Source organism: Tachyglossus aculeatus, chromosome 11 (assembly GCF_015852505.1).
Source record: "Tachyglossus aculeatus isolate mTacAcu1 chromosome 11, mTacAcu1.pri, whole genome shotgun sequence".
NCBI lineage: Eukaryota > Metazoa > Chordata > Mammalia > Monotremata > Tachyglossidae > Tachyglossus > Tachyglossus aculeatus.
The window spans coordinates 56,439,497-56,465,488 of record NC_052076.1 but is presented as its reverse complement, the minus strand read 5'-3'; the positions used below and the strand labels follow the sequence as shown (position 1 = coordinate 56,465,488).

General features: G+C 43.1%; 2 protein-coding genes across 3 annotated transcripts in view; one reads left to right on the top strand and one right to left on the bottom strand.

The window, feature by feature from the left end:
* The window catches only part of PSME3IP1 (proteasome activator subunit 3 interacting protein 1), a 30,725-nt gene extending 29,540 nt beyond the window's left edge, over positions 1-1,185 (bottom strand). Inside the window, exon 1 of the mRNA XM_038754804.1 lies at positions 1,052-1,185. The gene's annotated coding sequence lies outside the window, so the exon portion shown is untranslated. The remainder of the gene's footprint in view (positions 1-1,051) is intronic.
* A 212-nt stretch (positions 1,186-1,397) lies between these two features.
* Positions 1,398-25,992, top strand: part of RSPRY1 (ring finger and SPRY domain containing 1) — a 56,930-nt gene continuing 32,335 nt past the window's right edge. The window contains exons 1-2 of one of the 2 annotated variants that reach the window (XM_038754661.1): positions 1,398-1,481; positions 21,914-22,402. In XM_038754661.1, coding sequence (XP_038610589.1) covers positions 22,056-22,402 — 347 coding nt within the window. In that variant the 5' untranslated portion in view covers positions 1,398-1,481; positions 21,914-22,055. Of the gene's footprint in view, positions 1,482-20,003; positions 20,086-21,913; positions 22,403-25,992 lie in introns of those variants that run through there. The other variant, XM_038754662.1, reaches the window with a different exon arrangement.

Sequence of the window (25,992 nt, the reverse complement as noted above, 5' to 3'; positions counted from 1 at the left end):
CTTTGCACACAGTAAGAGCTGTATGTCACTGTGGCTGTCCCAGCGCTTTGCACACAGTAAGAATTGAGTATCATTGTGGTTATTGTCCCAGTGCTTTGCACACAGTAAGAGCTTACTATCATTGTGGTTATTATCGCAGCGCTCTGCACACAGTAAGAGCTTAATATCATCGTGGTTATTATCCCAGCGCTTTGCACACAGTAAGAGCTATATATCATTGTGGTTATTGTCCCAGCGCTTTGCACACAGTAAGAGCTTAATATCATTATGGTTATTATCCCAGAGCTTTGCACACAGTAAGAGCTGTATATCATTGTGGTTATTATTCCAGCGCTCTGCACACAGTAAGAGCTATATATCATTGTGGTTATTGTCCCAGGGCTTTGCACACAGTAAGAGCCGTATGACATTGTGGTTATTATCCCAGCGCTTTGCACACAGTAAGAGCTTAATATCAATGTGGTTATTATCCCAGCGCTTTGCACACAGTAAGAGCTTAATATCAGTGTGGTTATTATCCCAACGCTTTCCACACAGTAAGAGCTGTATATCATTGTAGTTATTATCCCAGCGCTCTGCACACAGTAAGAGCTATATATCACTGTGGTTATTGTCCCAGGGCTCTGCACACAGTAAGAGCCGTATGACATTGTGGTTATTATCCCCGCGCTTTGCACACAGTAAGAACTGAATATCATCGTGGTTATTGTCCCAGCGCTCTGCACACACTAAGAGCTTAATATCATCGTGGTTATTATCCCACCGTTTGCACACAGTAAGAGCTTAATATCATTGTGGTTATTGTCCCAGCGCTTTGCACACATTAAGAGGTTAATATCATCGTGGTTATTATTGCAGCGCTTTGCAGAGAGTAGGGGCGTAATAAGGAGGGGCTGCAGGCCCGGGCCGTGGGCCGGCGGTCGGGAGCCTCCTGCAGGGGCCCAGAGGCTGCAGGCCGGACTTTCTTTCTTTTTTTCCTTCCTTCTTTCTTTCCTCCCTCCCTCCCATCCCGGGGAAAAGCTCCATACCCCCCGGACCCCCTCGTACCCACCTGCACGCCCGGCCCGCGGCCCGCAGCCAGTCCTGCCACTCTCTCGGGGTCAAAGGTCGAGAGGACGCTTCGCTTTTCCCCGTCTCTTGACCCTCCGCGGCTCCCTCCCTCCAGGCCCCGCCCCCCGATCCCGGCGGCCAATCAGCGGCGCCGTCCCTGCCGGCGGCCCCCGCCCCCCGCCCCCTCCCGCCAATGGGCAGGCGGGAGCCGCGCCGCGATTGGCCGGCGGGTGTATCCGCCCGGGTCAGGTGACGGCGGGCGCCGCTCCCCATTGGCCGGCGGCCCGGCTCGGGTTGCCGGGGAAACGGGGCGGGGCGGGGCGGGCCGAGCGCGGAATGGCGGGGCCCGGGCTGCGCGTCCATCTTTATAGCGCGCTCCGAGCTGTCACAAAGGGGCTGCAGCGGCGCCCCGAGCCCGGGGACCGGACCCGGTGAGTCCCGGGGCTTGCAGCTGCTCCGAGGGGGCGGGAAAGGGGGCTGCAGCCCGCTGCTGCCATTGCAGCAGCTCCTGCAACTGCAGCTCTTGCTGTTGCAGCTGTTGCAATGGCAGCTGCAGCTGTTGCAATGGCAGCTGCACCTTTGCAATGGCAGCTGCAGCTGTTGCAACGGCAGCTGCACTGTTGCAATGGCAGCTGCAGCTTTGCAACGGCAGCTGCAGCTGTTGCAACATCAGCGACAGCTTGCAATTCATTCATTCGTGCTTTATTGAGCGCCCACTGGGTGCAGACCACTGTACTGAGCTCTTGGGGAGAGTACAGTGTAACAGACATCCCCTGCATCATCATCATCATCAATCGTATTTATTGAGCGCTTACTAGGTGCAGAGCACTGTACTAAGCGCTTGGGAAGTGCATATTGGCAACATAGAGAGACAGGCCCTACCCGACAGTGGGCTCAAAGTCTTAAAAGGGGGAGACGGGGAACAAAATCAAACATGCTAACAAAATAAAATAAATAGAATAGGTGTCTAGAAGTAAAATAAATAAATAAAGAGTAATAAATATGTACAAACATACATACATATATACAGGTGCTGTGGGGAAGGGAAGGAGGTAAGATGGGGGGATGGAGTGGGGGAGAGGAAGGAAGGGGCGCGCAAGGAGCTTTAATATTACTCTAATTATTTATTTATTTTATTTGAACACATTTATTCTATTTATTTTAGTTAATATGTTGTGTTTTGTTCTCCGTCCCCCCCTCTTCTAGACCGTGAGCCCACTATGGGTAGGGACCGTCTCTATATGTTTCCAATTTGTACTTCCCATGCACTTAGTACAGTGCTCTGCACACGGTAAGCGCTCAATAAATACGATTGAATGAATGAGTGAATAATATAATAATAATAATAATAATGATGGCATTTGTTAAGCGCTTACTATGTGCAAAGCACTGCTGGATAACTCACTGTGTGCAGACCACTGTACTGAGCTCTTGGGAGAGTACAGTGTAACAGACATTCCCTGCACGCAAGGAGCTTACAGTCTAGAGGGGGGACGGACATTAATATTACTCTATTTAATTATTTATTTATTTTATTTGTGCACATTTATTCTATTTATTTTAGTTAACGTGTTGTGTTTTGTTCTCTGTCCCCCCCCTTCTAGACTGTGAGCCCACTATGGGTAGGGACCGTCTCTATGTATTGCCAACTTGTACTTCCCAAGCGCTTAGTACAGTGCTCTGCACACGGTAAGCGCTCAATAAATACGATTGAATGAATGAGTGAATGAATAATATAAATGGATAGCTCACTGTGTGCAGACCACTGTACTGAGCTCTTGGGAGAGTACAGTGTAACAGACATTCCCTGCACTCAAGAAGCTTACAGTCTAGAGGGGGGACGAACATTAATATTACTCTATTTATTTATTTATTTTATTTGTACACATTTATTCTATTTATTGTAGTTAATATGTTATGTTTTGTTCTCTGTCCCCCCCCTTCTAGACTGTGAGCCCACTATGGGTAGGGACCGTCTCTGTATGTTGCCAGTTTGTACTTCCCATGCACTTAGTACAGTGCTCTGCACACGGTAAGCGCTCAATAAATACGATTGAATGAATGAGTGAATATAATAATAATAATAATAATAATAATAATAATGGCATTTGTTAAGCGCTTACTATGTGCAAAGCACTGTTGGATAACTCACTGTGTGCAGACCACTGTACTGAGCTCTTGGGAGAGTACAGTATAACAGACATGCCCTGCACACAAGCAGCTTACAGTCTAGAGGGGGGACGGACATTAATATTACTCTATTTTATTTGTACATATTTATTCTATTTATTTTAGTTTGTTAATATGTTGTGTTTTGTTCTCTGTCTCCCCCTTCTAGACTGTGAGCCCACTATGGGGAGGGACCGTCTCTATATGTTGCCAATTTGTACTTCCCAAGCACTTAGTACGTTATGCCTACATAATGGCATTTATTGAGCCCTTACTATGTGCAGAGCACTGGACTAAGCGCTTGGGAAGTACAAGTTGGCAACATATAGAGACGGTCCCTACATAATGGCATTTATTAAGCCCTTACTATGTGCCAAGCACTGTTCTTAGCACTGGGGTAGATGCAAGGCGATCAAGTTGTCCCACAGGGGGCTCACAGTCTTCATCCCCATTTTACAGATGAGGTAACTGAGGCATTATTATTAGTATATTCATTCATTCAATCGTATTTATTGAGCGCTTACTGTGTGCAGAGCACTGGACTAAGCGCTTGGGAAGTACAAGTTGGCAACATGTACAGACGGTCCCTACCCAACAGTGGGCTCACAGTCTAGAAGGGGGAGACAGAACAAAACATATTAACAAAATAAAATGAATAGAATAAATATGTACAAATAAAATAGAGTAATAAATACGTACAAACATATATACATATATACAGGTGCTGTGGGGAAGGGAGGGAGGTAAGGCCGGGGGAATGGGGAGGGAGGAGAGGAAGGAGGGGGCTCAGTCTGGGAGGAGGGATATATGTATATATGTTTGCACGTATTTATTACTCTATTTTATTAGTACATAGTTATTCTATTTATTTTATTTTGTTAACATGTTTTGTTTTGTTCTCTGTCTCCCCCTTCTAGACTGTGAGCCCACTGTTGGGTAGGGACTGTCTCTATGTGTTGCCAACCTGTACTTCCCAAGCGCTTAGTACAGTGCTTTGCACACAGTAAGCGCTCAGTAAATACGATTGAATGAATGAGTAGTATTGTTGTTTTTATTATTTTCAAGGGCTTAGCATGGCGTAGTGGCTGAAGCACAGGCCTGGAGTCAAAAGGTCTTGGGTCGCAACCATCCCAGAGCTTAGGGCAGTGCTTGGCACATAGAGGCGTCCGGGAATCTCGCCTCCAAACCAGAAAGCCGGCTGACCTTGGGCAACTCATTTCCCCTCCCCGGTGACTCAGTTCCCTCCCCCACCAGATAATACTATTATCACTATTATGGTATTTGGTAAGCGCTTACTATGTGCCAAGTACTGTTCTAAGCACTGGGGCCGGGTAGAAGCTGGAGTCCCAGTAACCCAACAGGCTCACCCCAGACCAGAAGCTGCCTCTGATTTATTAATAATAATAATAATAATAATATTTAAGCACTTATTATGTGGCAATCACTCTTTTGAACACTGGGGTAGATACAAGTAATCAGGTTGCCCCACGTGGGGCTCACATTCTTCATCCCTTTTGTACAGATGAGGTAACCGAGGCACAGAGAAGTCAAGTGATTTACCCAGGGTCACACAGCAGGCAAATGGTGGAGGCGGGATTAGAACCCATGTCCTCTGACTCCCAAGCCCAGGCTGTTGCTTAATTATGGTGTTAAGCGCTTACTATGGGCACTCTTCTAATTAAGCCTTAGGAGTTAAGACTGACAGCCCCACGTGGGACAACCTGATTTAGCTTGTATCTATTCCAGCGCTTAGAACAGTGCTTGGCACATAGTGAGCGCTTAAGAAATACCATCATTATTATTAATTATTATTCTAAACGCGCATAGTGAGCGCTTAACAAATACCATCATTATTATTAATTATTATTCTAAACGCAGGGGCAGATAGTAGGCATTCGGGTTGGACACAGTCCCTATCCCACCTGAGGCTCAAAGGCACCAAGAAGTGAAGTGGCTTGCCTAAGGTCATCCATTCATTCATTTGTATTTATTGAGCCCCTACTGTGTGCATAGCACTGTACTAAGCGCTTGGGCAGTACAAGGTGGCAACAGGTCACACAGCAAACAAGTGGCTGAGCCAGGATTAGAACTCAGGACCCACGACTCCCAAGCCCATGCTCCTGCCACTAGGCCATACTGCTTCCCAGATGGATAAGGGAATAGTAGCACCAATTCTTGTTAAAGGCTTACCATGTGCCAAACCCTGTACTAAGCGCTGCGGTTGGCACAAGGAAATCAGGATGGACACAGTCCCTGTCCCATGTTGGGCTCCCAGACTTAATCCCAGTGGCAGGAGCACGGGCTTGGGAGTCGGAGGTCCTGGGTTCTAATCCTGGCTCAGCCACTTGTCTGCTGTGTGACCTGTTGCCACCTTGTACTTCCCAGGCGCTTAGTACAGTGCTTTGCACACAGTAAGGGCTCAATAAATACGACTGAATGAATGACCTTAGGCAAGCCACTTCACTTCTTGGTGCCTACAGATGTGGTAACGGGGTTGTTGTGCAACCTGCCCAAGGTCACCCAGCAGACAAGCGCTTAGTACAGTGCTCTGCACACAGTAAGCGCTCAATTCGCTCATTCATTCAATCGTATTTATTGAGCGCTTACTGTGTGCAAAGCACTGTACTAAGCGCTTGGGAAGTACAAGTTGGCAACATATAGAGACGGTCCCTACCCAACAACTGGCTCACAGTCTAGAAGGGGGAGACAGACAACAAAACATATTAATAGAATAAATAGAATAGTAAATATGTACAAGTAAAATAGAATAGTAAATCTGTACAAACATACAGGTGCTGTGGGAAGGAGAAGGAGATAGGGTGGGGGGGAGGGGGGGGAGAGCTTAATAAATACTATTAAATGAACGAGTGAGTGGCAGAGTGGTGATTAGAACTCAGATCTTTTTGACTCCCAGGCTCTACCTATTGGGCCATACTGCTTCTCAACTAAGCACTCTTCTTTGTCTCCGCTCCCCAGCGAGTAGTGCGAATGAATGAGCTCTTCCCTAGGAAGTGTTTTGAGGTGTTGGGATCAGAACTGCAATATGAGAGCATTGTTTAGCAGAAACTGACATGGGCTCTGCTTTGGAGCCAGGAATTGTGAATCGTAATGTTTTTTGTGCTGGGTTAGAGGAGAGAGTGATTGTGAGCTGGGTAGATTGTTTTCTGTATCCCTGTGGTTTTTTAATGCCATTCGTTAAGCACTTAGTATGTGCCAAGCACTGTTCTAAGCAACATGATAGATGCAAGCTAATGAGGTTGGGCACAGTCGATGTTCATTCATTTAATTGTATTTATTGAGCACTTACTGTGTGCAGAGCACTGGACTAAGCGCTTGGGAAGTACAAGTTGTCAACATACAGAGATGGTCCCTATCCAGCAACGGGCTCACAGTCTAGAAGGGGAAGACAGACAACAAAACCAGTAGACAAGTGTCAAAATCATCAGAACAAATATATGCAAGTAAAATAGAGTAATAAATCTGTACAAATTCATTCATTCAGTCGTATTTATTGAGCGCTTACTGTGTGCAGTACTAAACATTACTGTGTTTACTGTGTAACAGACATTACTGTGTTTAATGAAATGATTCTACCTTCTGGTTTCATGACAGGATATGTTGTTGTGTGTAGTCCAAAATGGGACTGTCTCTATATGTTGCCAACTTGTACTTCCCAAGTGCTTAGTACAGTGCTCTGCATACAGTAAGCACTCAATAAATACGATTGATGATGATGACCCTGCTCCACTGGGTTTTGCTATCACCCCAAATCTCTCATGAATAACTTACAAAATTTCTCCCTGCCCTTGTAAATCTCGTGTGGGATTATTCTTCCCTCTACCCTCTTCATTTCTCCCCCTCCACCCCAACCCTAAGTGTAAAAGATATACAAGTAGTTTTCCTTAGTGTAGTAGAGGACTTGGGTACTAATCCTGGCTCTGCCATGTGTCAGCTGTGTGACCTTGAGCAAGTCACTTCTCTATGCCTCAGTTACCCCATCTGTAAACTGGGGATTAAATCCTACTCCCTTCTACTTAGATTGTCAAGACCCGTGTGGGTCAGGGACCCACCTGATTAAGTTGTATGTACCCCAGTGCTTAGAACAGTGCTTGGCTCATAGTAAGCACGTAACAAGTGCCGTAATAATAATATTTTCTTGTAGGTCTCAGAATAAGGTGTTTCAGAGGCTCTTGGGATTCCCTATAGTCCCCTGTTATGTGAATCTCTAAAAAAAATTACTCTGATAGTTTCTGAGGTTGTCCAGGACGCATATAAACTAATCCTTCTGGTTTATATGTGTTTGTGTTTCCTTTTTAGTTTTTTTTTTACAAGCCACTCATTATCTCTGTATTTCATGGCTATATTATTATGATAGTGTTGTTTAAACATTCCCATCAATTTCACTTCCCTCTGTTGACAGACTGACTTTTGTCCTCTAAATAGCAAAATGCCATTTTAGATTTTGCTTTGCATGTAGATATTATATATATATATATATATATATATTTATAGATTTATATATTACTGGGAAAGGAAGTGGATAGTTATGTTTCGGAAGGAGTTTATCAAAAATGATGTCATGACCTGATCGATAGGTGTATATGTAGCCTCACCAGTGCAACCGTGCAGAATTCATGCCTTCTTCTGTTAGGTCACCAAATGCCCATATTGGTATTGCTGCTGATGGGGGAAACAAAACTAAATTGTTATTAAAAAGTGACAGCATATTTTATCTTTCCTTATGTGTTTTGTTTGTCTTTCCTTAGGTTTAGTGTAACAAAACCCTCTGGAACCTTGTTGAATTTTGAGCACTTTCAGGGAGCTGACAAACCACCTTATTTTGAATATCTATTTTCTGAGAGTTTAAAGCCTTGCTGTGTGTTATTTTGGAGAGAAATGGAATTTGTATACACTGGTAGAAACTGACTTGCAAAGCAGAGGTTACTGTCGTATTCAAGTGGAACTAGAGAGTGACCCGTAATCTATCAATCAGTTTTACTGAGCACTTACTGTGTGCAGAACGCTATACTGAAGTGTTTGGGAAAGTGCAATATAACAGGTTTCTGTCTTTTTTAAGTGGTATTTCTTAAATGTCTACCATGTGTCAAGCACTGTTCTAAATGCTGGGGTAGATACAACTTAATTTCAGGTTGAGCACAGTCCTTGTCCTGCATGGGACTCAGTCTAAATTGGAGGGAGGAAGATTTAATTTCCATTTTACAGAGGAGGTAACTGAGGTACAGAGAAGTTAAGTGACTTGCCTAGAGTCACTCAGCAAGTTACCTGCCCACAAGGAGCTCATAATCAATACAGAAAAGAGCTGAGTTTACTAATACAGCTTTTAAGTATTTACCAGGAATTCATGTATTTTAAAAAATGTCAGGAAAATTATTTCTGGACAATAGATTAGAAAATTGAAACACGGAAGTAGTGATGTGGAGTTCTGATCCATAGAAATCTTTTGCTACACATTTGTAAATAAATTGTTAGCAGCAAAGAATTTTTGCTCACGAAATTTTAAGGGAAAAACAACTATTTTATTCAGGCTTGGAAGTTACCTGTTTTTCCAGAGCAAGTATTAAAGAAAAAAGTATGCTGTTGCCACTTCTTTATTTCTAATACACCTCTGACAGGGAAACCCTGTTCAAAAATAATGTGAGGTGATAATTTAGTTGTACTTAAAAGACTATATCAAGTAATGCTACATTGAATTGTTTTTAGCAGGTTTTCAATGCCTTTGGTAGAATGTCTGAGAACACAGCCAACAAAGAGTTTTGTTCTTTTCTAGAATTAACTGATAGGAATGCCCCGTCATTTTGCAGACTTCTAGTTTGCTAGTTGCCCGAAAATACAGTTGGATGTGGTCATTAGTTTGCCTTCCTCTTTGTAATTTCTTGGGTCTTGTGGTCCTCAAAATAGAAGTTTTAGGACTATTTATACTAGTTCACTTTGATTCAGTTGCCTCCCAGTTTAGCATTTCCAACTTCAAAACTGACCCTAATTACTTCTGGGGTCAGAGATTTCAAAGACAAATAACTTTTTTATGTTAACACTTAGGACAGATACTTGGAGTGCTGGCTGTATTGGTATATATTAGGAAATAGTTTCAGATTTCATTTTAGTGGATTTTATCATAGTAAGAGATTAATGTTTCACATCCATTTCATTTTTCTAATTATCAGGAAACTTTCCTGTAGCAGAGAAATCCCTTGCATGTAGGTTTATAGGACATGCAGGTTTTCAGGTTAAGAATTGTAATTCTCAGCTCCACAAGCTGCTATTTAATATCCTGAGGGAAATGTATGGAATCATTACAGTGGTCTTCTGTATTTGCCATCATTCAAGTTCTTCTCTGTACTTCCATAGAAATTCCTTTGTACCCTCAAGCAATTCCTTTAGAAATTTAAATTTAAAAAGTTAAGCGATTTTTTTGTTGTTGTTGTCATCCTTATCGTTTCAGTGGATTTTTCTGGTCTTCCTAGATCTCAGTCTGGGTCACTAGGTCTCTGATTGCTTGCTTCATTTTCCAAATTTTATAAGCGTGGTTTTCCTTCTGTTCCTCTAGGCCAAAGGCCTTAAAGCACTTTGACATTTTTCTGCCAGACTTCTTTGCTTTCATCAGTCCTGCAATTACTAAGAAACCTTTCTTTGTGGGTAAAATGTCATATGAAGACTTTCCCGGCAATTTTTATTTGAAAAGGAGTTGGTTCCACTTCTCAACCTATTCATCTGGGGTTTCTTCAAGCATGCTTGAAGGAGGAGGCAACCTGTGTTACCTTATCGCTCAGTCTAAATTCCCCCAGTGGAATCCCTGTATCAAAGGAAAAGTAGCAAGAATCTGAAATGATGGCAGGCATTAGTGTAAATAAACACTTGCACACAAAGATTACAGCCCTTCTTACCCAATAAGGAAGAGTGGCCAGATAAACATGTCCAGATGTCTGGTTATGCCTCTCCATCAGTCTCCTAAGCATTCATCTGGTTGTTTATCTATGTTTTTGACATTTGTATTTATGCTCTTTTGTACCTGTTTCCTCCCTTGGCTTGTAAATGCCTTTAGAGCAGGGAAGTGCTTTTTTATTTCTTTTAAATGTTCCCAAGCAGTGAATTCACTGTTTTCAGAAGCAAATATGGAAGTTTATTTAAAATGCTGGGGTGGGAGTACAATCGCACAAATAGGAAGAACCAAAATCACTTTTTGTGAGCAGAAGATAAAGAAAATGCTTTCAAATCCCACCCTGGCACAATTAATCATTTCTGTGGTTCATGCTGGTTATTTTACTCTGAGGAAGGACTAAGAAATGTTCACATCACACAGTACTATTTTTAAGGGATGACTTGTTTAGTTACTGAAGACTTTTTTTCAACTCTGCGGCCAATTCTTTTTTTGTCTCTGTGTGTGGAATTTAAATGCTTAGTGTTTGCAGTGAGCCCTGGGGTAGATAGGAGATAACCAGGTTGGTCCCTGTCCCACATGGGCCTCATAGTCTTAATCAGAGGGAGGGGAATTCAACTCCCATTTTACAGATGAAGTAACCGAGGCATAGAGAAGTGAAGGGGTTTGCCCATTGTCACACAGCTGATGAGTGGCAGATCTGGGACTAGAATAGAACTTGTGGTATTTGTCAAGCGCCAGAGTAGATACAAGCTAATCAGGACCCATGCAGGGCTGATGGTCTAAGGAGGAAGGAGAACAGATATTGAATCCCCATCTTGCAAGAAGAGGGAGCTGAGATGCAGAGAAGTGAAGTGACTTGCCCAAGGTCTCATGACAGGTAAGTAGTGGAGCCTGAATTAGAACCCAGGCCCTCTGGCTCCCAGGCCTGGGTTCTTTCCACTAGGCCATGCTAGCAGCATGACTCAGTGGAAAGAGCGCGGGTTTGGGAGTCAGATGCCATAGTTTCTAATCCCTGCTCCGCCCCTTATCAGCTGTGTGACTTTGGGCAAGTCACTTAACTTCTCTGTGCCTGTTACCTCATCTGGAAAATGGGGATTAAGACTGTGAGCCCCATGTGGGACAACGTGATTACCTTGTATCTCCCCCAGCACTTAGAACAGTGCTTGGCATGTAGTAAGCGCTTAACAAATACCAAAATTATTATTATTATCATTACCTCATTATTACATCATGACATAATATACGTCATTATTATATACCTCACATGTGTGTATATGAATATCTCCTTCACTTGGACCTGTCCTGTCTGTTTCAGAGAGGAGCTTTGTTTTTCCTCCTCCAGCAGTATTATATTTGGCTATAAGCAACTATTTGAGATGAATCAGTGAAGTCCAGATTGATTTGTTAGAAAGCTAGATGAATGTTTGTAGTCAATTTTTTTTCATTTTCAGTGACAAATCAATTTCTAGTGGGGAGGTCTATGTTTCATATTGGTGGAATGAAATGGCTTTACTGTTTTGGCGCAACGTGATCAGGATAAAGTCGTATTTTTCAGTAAATAATAAAACGTAGAAAGAGACTAGCATTTACCTTTGCAAAAGCATCAGTCAATAACGCAGTTTAGGGAACAGCATTCAGAGAGGAATTTTTCTGTAATTGTGCTTCTTCTCCCTATTATTGACAACAAGATGAACAACACGGACACCAATTGGGTAGTAAACAGTCTTTTCCTAAAACAGATTTTGTCTTAAAGAGTTCTTCGGCAAAATAATTATTAAAGCATACCCCAAACTAAGACCTTTTAGTGCTGCATTCTACATGATGAGCCCACCCCTCACCCCCTTTTTTTTTTACCCTGACTCTCAAAACTGCTGGTAGATGGGTCCAATTTGACTTAAGTATTCAGTACTTTCCTCTGTCTGTCTTAGAGCTTATTCAGCATAAACCTGAGACTGCATGGGCAGCTGATCAGAAAGATTTTCCTGATTAGGAGAGAGTTCCCCCAAGAACGCTCATTTTCTAGGCTAATTCAGTCTAGCCTCAATATTAGGATTACCATTCGGGTTATCAGTCTGCTCAAATTGGTGGCTTTTGAGGTGGATCCAACTCAGACCCTAGTGGAAACTAATGTATAATAATTATGGTATTTGTTAAGTGCATACTTTGTTGCCAGGCACTGTACTAAGCCGCTGGGGTAGATACAAGCAAATCGGTTTGGGCACAGTCCCTGTCCAGTGTGAGGCTCACAGTCTCAATCCCCATTTTTCAGATGAGGTAACTGAGGCAAAGAGAAGCAAAGTGACTTGCCCAAGGTCACAGAGCAGACAAGTGGCAGAGTCGGCATTAGAACCCATGACCTTCTGACTCCCAAGCCCACACTCCATCCACTACGCCATACTGAAAACCTAAAAAGAAAAAGATAATAGATGTGGACGGCATACAAATAGATATTTTGGCTGTCATCCAAAGTGTTTTTATTCTGGAAAAAAAAATGATTTTTCAGAGTCTAATCCTTCTTTAAAGAGGGAGAGAATTCAAAGAAGTGAAATTAAGTTATATGTATAAAACAAGATGACTAAGTAAAAACATCTGCCTTCTAGAATTTGTCTCCCAGAACTCTAAGGAAATAGAAAAATGCAATTTGGAATACTTGGTCTCTGCAGAATTCTTCATTCATTAGGGCCTTAGTCATGACCCAAAAATTCATGCCCCTCCGAAGAAAAGAACCCGGGTATGTGGGGTTTAGACGTCATTTCCTGTGCAGACTGAAATTTTGTCTAAACCCCAAACGTTTTGTGGATGCCTTCGTTACCCATCGTACGACACTATTTCCAACAAAAACTGAGCTTTAATATACTTCATCATTCAGTTTTTTCTAAGTGGAATATTGGGAGTTAGTGAAACTTAATATTGTCCTTTTAGTTCCAAGGTGACAATGCCAATGGTGAAGCTGCATCCGTGAGTGTATCAATGAGAGGGTTTTTTTTTAAGCGCTTACTGCACGCGGAGCACTGTATTAAGCACATGGGAGAGTATTCTTTGAGAACCTCTTGCCCATTTTGGCACCTTTTCTTGCTTCTTGCCATTTGACACAAAAGGTATTTCTATTAGAGAAGCACCGTGGCTCAGTGGAAAGAGTACGGGCTTTGGAGTCAGAGGTCATGGGTTCAAATCCTGGCTCTGCTAATTGTCAGCTGTGTGACTTTGGGCGAGTCACTTCACTTCTCTGGGCCTCAGTTACTTCATCTGTAAAATGGGGATTAAGACTGTGAGCCCCCCGTGGGACCACCTGATCACCTTGTAACCTCCCGAGCACTTAGAACAGTGCTTTGCACATAGTAAGCGCTTAATAAATGCCATTATTATTATTATTATTATCGCCAGCAGAACCCTGTTCAGCCTGATTGGTCGTGTATCTACCCCAGTGCTTGGCACATAGGAAGAACCTACCATAAGTTAATTACAGTGCATATTTATTAATAATAATCATAATTCTGGTATTTGTTAAGCACTTACTATGTGCCCAACACTGTTTTGCAATTTGTATTTATTTCTATTACAATTGTAATTTGTAATTATGGTGGTAATGCTTTGCACTAAGCCACCCACCATCTCTGTCAATTACTCCCCCTGTGCCTGGCAACGTGAATTAGGAGACTGTGAGCCCACTGTTGGGTAGGGACTGTCTCTATATCATCAATCGTATTTATTGAGCGCTTACTGTGTGCAGAGCACTGTACTAAGCGCTCTATATGTTGCCAACTTGTACTTCCCAAGCACTTAGTACAGTGCTCTGCACACAGTAAGCGCTCAATAAATACGATTGATGATGATGATGATAGAGGAGATTCTCTCAGAGACCTCAGCTGCAGTGGAAAACCCTGTGTCCTCATGCTTTGGTGAAGCCATCGTCGAGTACACTGTGGCCTGATGTACAGAGCAGGGGCCTGAAAATCATCCGGGCTCCGCCACTTGCCTGCTGTGTGGCTTTGGGCAAGTCGCTTCACTTTTCTGGACCTCAGTTACCTCATCTGTATAATGGGGATTAAAACTGTAAGTCCCATATGGGACATGGAATGTGTCCAACCCAATCAGCTTGTATCTACCCCAGCACTTAGTGCCTGCCACATAGGAAGCACTTGACAAATCCCTGCTGTGTGACCTTGGGCAAGTCACTTCCCTTCTCTGTCCTTCATTACTCCCATTCTCCCTCCTTTTTAGACTGTGAGCCCCATGTGGGATGAGATTGTGGCCAACCTAATTGAATCGTATATATCCAAGCTCTGAGTGTGTGACATTCATTCATTCATTCATTCAATCGTATTTATTGAGCGCTTACTGTGTGCAGAGCACTGTACTAAGCGCTTGAGAAGTACACATCAGCAACATATAAAGACGGTTCCTACCCCACAACAGGCTCACAGTCTAGAAGGGGGAGACGGACAACAGAACAAAACATGTAGACAGGTGTCAAAATCGTCAGAACAAATAGAATTATAGCTATATGCACATCATTAACAAAATAAATAGAATAGTAAATATGTACAAGTAAAATAGAGTAGTAACTCTGTACAAATATATACAAGTAATGATGGCATTTATTAAGCGCTTACCATGTGCAAAGCACCGTTCTAAGCGCTGGGGAGGTTACAGTAATAATGATGGCATTTATTAAGCACTTACTATGTGCAAAGCACTGTTCCAAGTGCTGGGGAGGTTACATGGTGATCAGGTTGTCCCACAGGGGGCTCACAGTCTTAATCCCCATTTCACATAGTAAGCACCTAATTAAATAATATTTTAAAAGTCACTGCCTGCCTCTGTCCCCTAAGACCCATTGGCAAAAGGTGGTAAGAGGTGGTACTGTTCTATTTATTTCGTTAATGATGTGCATATAGCCATAATTCTGTTCGTTTTGACGATTTTGACACCTGTCTGCATGTTTTATTTTGTTGTCGTCTCCCCCTTCTAGACTGTGAGCCCGTTGTTGAGTAGGGACTGTCTCTGTATGTCGCTCACTTGTACTTCCCAACTGCTTAGTACAGTGCTCTGCACACAGCGCTCAATAAATATGAATGAATGAATGAATGAAATGCCAAAAAAAAGGGTCTTTTCCAGTCTATTGTAAAAACCAAGGGCAGACAAAAACTCTCTAAAGAACAGCACAGCAGCACAGCTTCATTGTTGTCTGTCACACAACTGGGCAGTCTGAAGCCGGAAAACAGCGAGAGCTTCAGAGTGGGGTGTATGCGGGTGCGGGTGGCCGTTTCGGGGGTCAGAACAATCGCACCAGATTTGGAGTCTTTTAGACTGTGAGCCCAATGTTGGGTAGGGACTGTCTCTATATGTTGCCAATTTGTACTTCCCAAGCGCTTAGTACAATGCTCTGCACATAGTAAGCACTCAATAAATATGATTGATTGATTGATTGATTGGAGTCCTGGCCCCAGCGAGTGCCTGATGGTAAGAAATAGCCTCCTTTCATCCCCCAGTTTGATCAGGAAAGACATCTCTGTAACAAGAGACGCAAGCCTGAGAGTCCGAAGAACTGGGTTCTAATTCCGCTTCTGCCACTTGCCTGCTGTGTGACCTTGGGCAAGGCACTTTAACTTATCTGAGCCTCAATTTCCTCATCTGTAAAAGGGGGATTCAATTCCTGTTCTCCCTCAATCAGTGGTATTTATTGAGCTCTTACTATGGGCACTATACTAACCACTTGGGAGAGTACAATATAATAATAATAACGATGGCATTTATTAAGCGCTTACTACCCTTCTAGACTGTGAGCCCGCTGTTGGGTAGGGACCGTCTCTATGTGTTGCCAACTTGTACTTCCCAAGCGCTTAGTACAGTGCTCTGCACACAGTAAATACTCTAAATACAATTGAATGAATAAATGAATATGTGCAAAACACTGTTCTAAGTGCTCTGGAGGTTACCAGGTGATCAGGTTGTCCCACAGGGGATTCACAGTCTTAATCCCCATTTTACAGACGAGGGAACTGAGGCACAGAGAAATTAAATGACCTGCCCAAAGTCACACAGCTGACAATTGACAGAGCCGGGATTTGAACCCATGACCTTTGACTCCAAAGCCCGTGCTCTTTCCACTGAGCCATGCTGTTTCTCTAACAGAATTCCCTGCCCATAACAAACTTACAGTTTGTGAGGCCCATGTGGGACTTCATTCATTCATTCAATCATATTTATTGAGCACATACTATGTGCAGAGCACTGTACTAAGCGCTTGGGGGAATACAGTATAACAGTAACAGCCACATTCCCTGTCCACAGTGAGCTTGATAATCTTGCGACTACCTCAGTGCTTAGTAAGCACTTAGGAAATACGATTATTAAGGGGCCCTCAGAGCCCATCTTCATGACCCATCCGTAAGTGCCTAGTACAGTGCTTTGCACACAGTAAGCGGTCAAATATGACTGAATAATAATAATAATACTAATAATGGCATTTTTTAAGAGCTTACTATGTGCAAAGCACTGTTCTAAGTGCAGGGGGGATACAAGGTGATCAAGTTGTCCCACGTGGGGCTCACAGTCCTAATCCCCATTTTACAGATGAGGTCACTGAGGATCGTATTTATTGAGTGCTTACTGTGTGCAGAGCACTGTACTAAGCGCTTGGGAAGTACAAGTCGGCAACACATAGAGACAGTCCCTACCCAACAGCGGACTCACAGTCCCAAGGTCACACAGCAGACGTGGCAGAGTCGGAATAAAAGAATGAATCCTTTACTATGCCATAGATACAGCCACGGCCGGTGCTTCTGTGCTGTCACATCCACACCTAGAGAGTCCATGCACAACAAAGTGACATCATTTTGTCTAGGTGATACAGTCAGAGAGGTCACAGCTGGCACTTTGACACTTGCAGATAAGGAAGGAGCAGGGTGGAAAAGGTATAGAAACGCACATGCTCCCGCCTGCTTAGACTTTGAGCCCCAGATGGGACAGGAACTATGGCTGGCCTAATTAACTTGTGCCTTCCCCAGCACCTAAAGCAGTGTTTGACCCATAGTAGGTGCTTAACAAATACTATTTAAAAAACAACCCAAAATAAAAAAAAAAACTGCACCTCAGGCAGCCAGAGAGAGGGGATTCTGTGTTCCTCAGAAATTCCCTTTTTTAGGGGAACCAGTGAAAGAAACAAAAAGGTGGCTTTTATTGTCCTCCTGTCGCCTCGGTCTCGTTTGAATTACTACGGAGCGAGACTCTCACTTCTAATGCATAAAATATTGTCAGCCACAAGAGGTTTGGTAATGGAGGTGCCAGTTGCAGACAGTGAAATAATGAACACAACATTAGTCAGTCCTGAACATTCTTCAGGAGTAAATTAACAAGATTGGGCCTTCCTTGCATGTCTGCTTTACCACACCGGCATAGGGAATCATCAGTCTCTGGAAAAACCTGAGGATGAGTGAAATAATTTCCATGGTTCGTGTTTTTCAGTAAGGTGAAACTGGCCAAAATCCATTCCTTAAGATTTCATGATTCAGACCTTTATTACTGTCATTTTATAGGGTTGTACAAAGGTGAAGTTCATCTCCAAATGAAAAGGCCGAACTCTTTAGTGCTAAGGAAAGCTGGAAAAAATGACATTTGCAATGTGTAGGTGGTAAACAATGATGGAGGGGAAAAAAATAATGGCTTTATGATTAATGAATTTTTATTTGTTATCCAGATAACAGGAGGATTTAACAACATTAGGGGGGATTTAACACTAGCATATTTTGTCGTAATTTAGCCCCAAAGGACTGAAAAGTCATAGGGTGAGATCATCAGACAGGGAATTTTTTCCAGGAAATCAGGTCCTGGAGTGTCTCCTAATTTGCGTAGGAATTGATATTGACAGGCGCCACTGAAGGATTGGTATTCTCTTTGCCCGTCACTCTTCTGCCAGACTGCCTGGGTGTCTGCCCCAAGGCTCTCAGAGAAATAGAGTTATTAATAGTAATAATGGTACTTGTTAAGCGCTTATTATATGCCAAGCACTGTTCTAAGCCCTGGAGTAGATACAAATTCATCAGGTTGGACACAGTATCTGACCCACATTGGGCTCATGGTCTTAGTGCTTAGAACAGTGCTTGGTGCATAGTAAGCTCTTAAGAAATACCATAATTATAATTGATTATTAGTTATCCCAAGTGCTTAATACAGTGCTTTGCATGTAGTAAGCGCTTAAGAAATACCATAATTATAATTGATTATTAGTTGTTATCCCAAGTGCTTAATACAGTGCTTTGCACATAGTAAGCGCTTAATAAATTTGATTGATTTGGGAAACTGGGACTCAATTCCTGAGAGTGGAGCCCTCTAGAAAGTGCCACATTTGCCAGCGTACTAGACAGGGCCATGCCGGAGAGAACGCCTCACTACCCTCCCGTTCAGTTGGACGCTAAACAATCACCCCTACCGCTCCCCTCTCCCCACATCCCTCCACCCCTGAATTGTTAAATCAACCAAAATTCATCTAAAAGGATTGTATACGTCTTCTACGCATCTCATGCAGGGGTAACCACAACAAACTAGTCAGGGTGGTGGGATTCATTCCACCTCATTTCCTGTTTTGACTAAGCAGCTTAAACTCTAACTTATTCTTTCTTTATTAGGATCATTCTAAAAAGCAGCTTCTGTTTGACAGAACTTATACCCTTAGCCTATTAAAAAAAAAAAAAAGATTTTCCAATGGTGGTTTATCGATTAGCAGCTTGGTTGATTCCTTATGAAAATGTAAGAATTGGTATTAAACTGGTACCAATCGATCAGTTGTGTTTATTGAGTGCTGACTGTATGCAGAGCACTGTACAAAGCACTTGGGAGAGTACAATACAACACAGTATTGTATTGCTTTGTGAGCTTACAGACTAGAGGGGGAGACAGACAATATAAATAAATTACAGATAAGTTCTTATAGTCTTCCCAGTTTAAAATCTTCCAATTCAGGGGCCCAAATCTCACCTTTTAAATGTTTAAGAATGTGCCAAAATTTTGATCCTTGTGCTGTTTCCTTTTTTTCGCTTTTTTTTTAAATGGTATTAAGCATTTACTATGTACCAGGCATTGAGGTAGATACAGAATAATCAAGTTGGACCCAGTCCCCGTCTCACAAAGGGCTCACAGTCTTAATCCCCATTTTACAGATGAGGAACTGAGCACAGAGAAGTGAAGTGATTTGCCCAAGGTCACACAGCAGACAAGCAGCAGAGCCGGGATTAGGCTTTCCAGTCCCAGGCTCTTTCCACTAGGCCATGCTGCTTCTCGCTGTTTTCTTCCAACACATTCCTGAACACAAGTTTCCTGCTCTTGCAAAATAATTTCTGTGTCATCAACCTCATTCTTTCAGATAACTCGTATCATCTATTTCAGTTGGGTTTAGTGAATCTGTAGCTGTCTTAATCAGTGATATTTACTGAATGTTTATTTGCAGAACACTGTACTAAGCGCTCGGGAGAGTACCGTTCAGCAGAATTAGTGGGCAGGTCCCCTGCCCATTTCAAGCTACTTGGCATTATTTGCTCTTGCTTGTTAAGGGAAGGGAAGACATTTTAAGTAAACACTGCATTGTAAGACCCTGTCAGCTTCTTGCATCTGTGCATGGCAATGTTTGGCATTCCTCCTCTCTTTCTTCAACCCGAAATCGAAATTCCAGAGGAATGGTTACTACAGGTTTCTCTTTCCTCTGCATCTCTACTCTTCACACCCCAGGATTGCACCCAACCTATTGTTAATTTAGAGAAACCACCTTGGGGAACTCAACACGGGGATTGGTCGGTCATGCCCTCCCTGGTTAAACTGAAAAATGTCATTTTGAAATAATTTCCTCTGTTCTTTGCAAGCGCCCTGACCTCTCACTAATGGGAATAACCTGCAGCAGAATTTTGGCCAGTTTTCCCATCCAAGCTTTGGAGATATGGTTTCCAACTGAGAATCTGTGATTCTACCCTATCCAGGTACTTTTTTTTTAACTGGTATTTGTTAAGCGCTTCCTATGTGCCAAGCACTGTTCTAAGCGCTAGGTTGGATATGGGGTAATCAGGTTGTCCCGCGTGGGGCTCACACTTTTTTAATCCCCATTTTACAGATGAAGTAACTCAGGCACAGAGAAGTGAAGTGATTTGCCTGAGCTCCCACAGCAGACAAGAGGCGGAGCCAGGATTAGAACCCAGGTCCCTCTGACTTGTAAACCATGCTCTACCCACTAGGCCATGCTACTCTTAACCCGCACCTTAGGTTAAATGCCCTAAAGGTATAGCCATAGAATTAATTCCACGATATGATTCCTCACCTGTGTCTCCAGATAGATATGGTGTGAGGGCTTAATTATTCTATGGGCTCTGCTAGGAAACACCCCTGCCTGAGATTCAGAATTTGTTCACCTCAAAAGGTAGTTCTAGCATTCAGAGGGGCCAAATTTTCATAGTGAGGGTTTGGGTGTCAAGGGAGCAAGATTCTTTGGGGAAATGGGAGGGGCAGACTTCAAAGAGCCAACAAAACAGAAAGCCACCATTTTGGGCCTTGGAAACCTGGTTTGGAAACTTTCGTGGCTTGTCATTGATCTGAGATGAATGAGGTGAAGAATCCAATTGAATGTTCCCATCATTCCGAAGGATTGGGAGCCTAGGTTAGCATTAGTTCTCTTTTTACAGAAATGCAGTTATTTGGACAAAGAACAGAGTGTCCTAAAATTCTAGCAAAGTGGAATTGGCTCACCCTTGTATCTGTAGCAAAAAATGCACAAGCAACAAAAATAACCATCTATTATGTAAGTGCAACTTGCTGGAATAAAATGAAAATACATCCTTCCCCCAGAAAAAAGGAAAACATTCCTACTTACATAACAGGAAAATGCCATAACCCCTTCACAGCTTTGTCATCAGTTAGCAGTAGAGTAGCCATGTTGGGAAGGCCAAACTATTTTAGATAGGGACAAAATCCCAGTCAAATTTATTAGCGACTTTAGTCGAGTTTCTTAGAATGTCAGTTTACCCCTTACGTCAATGTGGACACATTTAAGCTGATTCAGCAATCACTTGGCATCTGTTGCTCAGGTTGGACACAGTCCATGTCCCACATGGGGCTCCAGTCTTAATCCCCATTTTACAGATAAGGTGACTGAAGCTCAGTGAAGTGATGTACCCAGGGTCACACAGCAGACAAGTGGCGGAGCCAAGGATTAGAACCCAGGTCCTAGGTCATGCTGCTTCTCCTGCATGACAGACCCAGTGGGAAAGATGAACTAATAGGAAGACCATCGAGATAAAAGACAAAGTTTGAGGTTCAACTAGTCCAGGGGTCACTGGGATCAGTTGGGCCCTCGGGGGGCTTCGGGGGAGAGGGGGACGTTTGCTCGGCAGTCCAGTGTAAAGAAAGACCAAAATGCCCCACCGCTCCTCATACTTAGAGAAGCAGCATGGCTCAGTGGAAATAGCACGGGCTTAAGAGTCAGAGGTCATGGGTTCTAATCCCAACTCCGCCACTTGTCAGCTGAGTGACTTTGGGCGGGTCACTTAACTTTCTTGGCCTCAGTTACCTCATCTACAAAATGGGGATTAAGACTGTGAGCCCCATGTGGGACAACCTGATTACTTTGTATCCCCCATAGTAAGTGCTTAACATACTATTATTATTATTATTATACAAAAGGCATATGGGAAGCAGGATTCCACAGCTGTGTCCAAGGGATGGTGGTAGCACGAATTCCCAGGAATGCCTGGGATTTTGTTTCAGAGACGTGAGGGGAAGGAAAATCGTTCATTTGTCTTCTCCTCTGTCTTTCAGGCCCGCTTCTGAATGCCCCAGATCAATTTTAGCCAATGATGTTGGCGCTCGACTCTTCCATCTCCTCTCCATTCCGCGGCGTGAAAACGGCGCACAAACCCCGATTCAAGATCCCGGAAACAGTCCTCAGAAAACTTTCTAAATGATCGTCATTGCTCTGGTTGTGTTCTATGCTAGCAGAAGCCTGCTCCCAGGTTTCCTGCTGTCGCTAGAGCAGCGCGTGGCCAGCTTGCTGGGAACCCCCGGGACCCCAAACATGGGCAACTCCTGCATTTGCCGGGACGATAGCGGCGCCGAGGATAACGCCGACCCCCGCCATCGGCAGTCGGAGAACAGTGTCCTGCCGGCGGCCGAAACCAGGAGCCATCTGAGGGACCCTGTGAGGCCACCCAGGAGGGGGAGGGGACCTCATGAACCCAGAAGGAAAAAGCAAAACGTGGATGGGTTGGTGTTGGACACTTTGGCAGTAATCAGGACGCTTGTAGATAAGTAAGTGTCCGCCTGCGTGCGACCTCGGGATTTGAAAATCGTTCACCTGGAAAGCCCCACGGTTGTCCGTAAGATTATGAGAAGCAACACGGAGTAGTGGGTAGAACCACTCGCCTGGGGGTCAAGGTCATGGGTTCTAATCCCAGCTCTGCCACATATCTACTGTGTGACCTTGGACAAGTCACTTCTCTGGGCCTCAGTTACTTTATCTGTAAACTGGAGATTGAGACTGTGAGCCCCACATGGGACAGGAATTGTCCATCCTGATTCGCTTGTATTCACCCCCCGCTCCTAACAATAATAATAATAATAATTTTGGTAGTTGTTAAGCGCTTACTATGTGCAAAGCACTGTTAAGCGCTGGGGTAGATACAAAATAATTAGGTTGTCCCACGTGGGGCTCACAGTCTTCATCCCCATTTTCCAGATGAGGGAACTGAGGCCCAGAGAAGTTAAGTGACTTGCCCAAGGTCACACAGCTGACAAGTGGCTGAGCCGCGATTTGAACCCACGGCCTCTGACTCCAAAGCCCATGCTCTTTCCACTGAGCCACGCTGCTTCCCTAATATAGTACTTGGCTCAAAGTAAGCACTTAACAAATACCGTCATTATTATTACCATCTTTGGGTGGAAGTGCCTGGATATATGCCAAGTGTCAGGGTGTATATAGCAAGCCGTACTCTTTGAGGGAAAAGGGTGTGTTTTGGGCCGGTCCCTCTGTTGGAAGCTTAAATTTTAAGGTGGTGTGATGGGACAAGGACTCCATCTGATCAGACTTCATCGTTTATTGAAGGCACATCTCCCCCAAGGCACCTTCCCTGAGTAAGCCCTCCTTTCCTGTTCTCCAGCTCCCTTCTGCGTCACCCAGACTTGTTCCCTTTATTCATCCAGCCCCACAGCACTAATATACATACCCATAATTTATTTATTTCTGTTAATGTTTATCCCCCGCTTCCAGACTGTAAATTCACTTTAGGCAGGGAATGTGTCTGTCCTAGTCTATTGTACTTTTCCAAACGCTTAGTACAGTGCTGTGCACTTAGTAAATAATAAATGTGATTGATTTCCTGGGCAACTACTGTTTTGGTCTGGGGTTGCCTAAGCCTTGTCATAGGCCAAAAACAGTAACAAAGCTATGATCGTCATTATTATAATCATCAATGGAATTTATTGAGCATTTACTGTATGCAGAGCTCTGTGCTAAGGACTTGGGAGAGTACAGTGCAACAGAGTTGGTAGACACGTTCCCTGCCCACAGCGAGCTTACATTAACATGGATAGAGTAGGTTTGTGGTGAGTGCTACAGGAAATGGTTTCTAAGAAATCATTGATGGTAGTGGCTGCTTAAACAGGCCAGAGATTGAAGCCATGTTTGCTTCTACCAAGAGAGGACCGTAATAATGGAGGTGCAGCTCGTATTTAATTCATTCAGTCGCATTTATTGAGCGCTTACTGTGTGCAGAGCACTGTACTAAGCACTTGGGAGAGAACAGTATAACAGTAAGCAGACACATTCCTTATGCACAACGAGCTTACAATGAGGACGTGTGGCCTGGGTGGAGAGGAAGCCAACAAAGGAGCTAGGGCTTCTGGAAGGTTCAGGCACACAGTAACAATCAATTGTATGTATTGAGCCCTTACTATGTGCAGAGCACTGTACTAAGTGGGAATGCTCTATAAAGTACTATTGTTTGATTCTCAGAAACGCATTTAAAGCTAGCTGCTTTTCAGGGTTACCCCTAAGGATTTTCTTCAAGACAATATTTCCTTGAGAAGCAACTTTGAATTCTCGAAAGAAGACGAAGGGCCCTTTGCCCTAGGTGGCCAGGCCTGATGTGATATTATCACGGATTAGAAGGTGGTGACTGTCGGGAATCCTCAACCCCAGTTCCTGTTGTGCAAGCCTGCAGAAAGCAATACATTTTATTTCTCCTTCACAGAAGTCACAGGGAAGGGTACCTGCTTTCCTGTTATTCAAAATGTTTCCCACTGTCTGTCTAGAGAACAACTCTGTACTTAATCCAATTTAATAATAATTATGGTAAGCCCTTACTATGTGCCAAACACTGTTCTTAGTACTGGGGTAGATCCCTGTCCCACAATGGGACTCATACTCTTAATCACCATTTTACAGATGAGGTAACTGAGGCACAGAGAAATGAAATGGCTTCCCCAAGTTCACACAGCAGACATGGCAGAGCTGGGATTAGAACCCAGGTCCTTCTGATGCCCAGGCCTGCGCCCTATCCACTAAGTCACTTCTAGGCACAGAATTATATTTCTCTTTTTCCTCATTCATTGTACTAGTATTGTATAAGCCCAAAGCTTGTGCTCGATGGAATCACAAACCCCTAATTTGGGGCTGACATAAATGGAGGATGCATTGAACTTCTGTCTGGGTGCTTAGAAAATCATTTAGTGCTTTCAGAGTCTCTTGGGGGACAAGTAATTCAAAACATTGTTCCCAGATCTGTTATTTTGAATGTGTGTGTGTATATACACAAATTGGGAGGTAAGCAACATTCTATGTTAATTACAATCCCATTGGAAAAACAGTTGTGGAACAGCCTGTGGCAGATTTAAAAGATTGAAGGATGGAGTGGAGTTAAGGGAAAAGTCTCAAGGATGAGTGTCTCACGTATGGAGGGTGGCCTTTCTGTTGCTGAAACATACAAATAGTCTGTCACTGTTGCTTAAATAAGAGAAGACGTGATTTTTTAAAAGCTTTTTAACATCTTTTTAGGAAATATTTATTATGACAAAGGAAAGCGAAGGTAAACAACTCTTCCCTTTGCAGGTTATTTTAAAAGGGGAAAGAATAACAATCAAAATTTTTGAAGGTAGGAATTGGTAAAGATGATACTCTTGACATGTCATTGGAAGGAGGGGAGTTATAAGCTTCTTAAAGTTTATAAGGCCCTCAGAGCAAACTTAGAAAGGCAACAGGATGATAGCTTGTAGGAGAGAATTGTTTCTAAAATAATTGACACAAACCATCATCTTTTCTTCCCTTTTCTGTTTTTCTGGAAAGATACTATTCAACTGCAAGAACGTATCTTAGTATGTTAGAGCAAGTTGCTCTCTTACCATTTTTTATCTAACTAGGAATCATAATTGTTGAATTTAAGTGTTTTCTATGGATTAGATGCAAGTTATTCATGTCAGACGCGGGGCTCACATTGTAAACATCTGTGAGCATTTTACAGATGAGGAATCTGAAGCACTGAGAAGATAAGTGACTTGCCAGAGGTCACACAGCTGGTAAGTGGCCTAGGCAGAATTAGAACCCTGGTCCACTTACAAGTTTGAACATGCCACTTTATAGATTTCTTTTCATATAAAATGTGTGTGTGGTTTCTGCTTTTTGTTGGTGTACATATTTTAGTGTCTTAGGACTTTTAAAAGCAAATTTTCCCACATTTTCCTTTAAATGAGTATTAGAGCAAATTAATGTTTACCCTGAAGCGAAGTGACAATTTTTGGCGGATGAGTATTAAAAAATATTATTAGCATATGTATTTTCCGATTTTGCCATCTTCTTAGGTGAAAAGCCAACTAATAAAGCTTTCTGGGCTTTTAGCAAGAGCGTT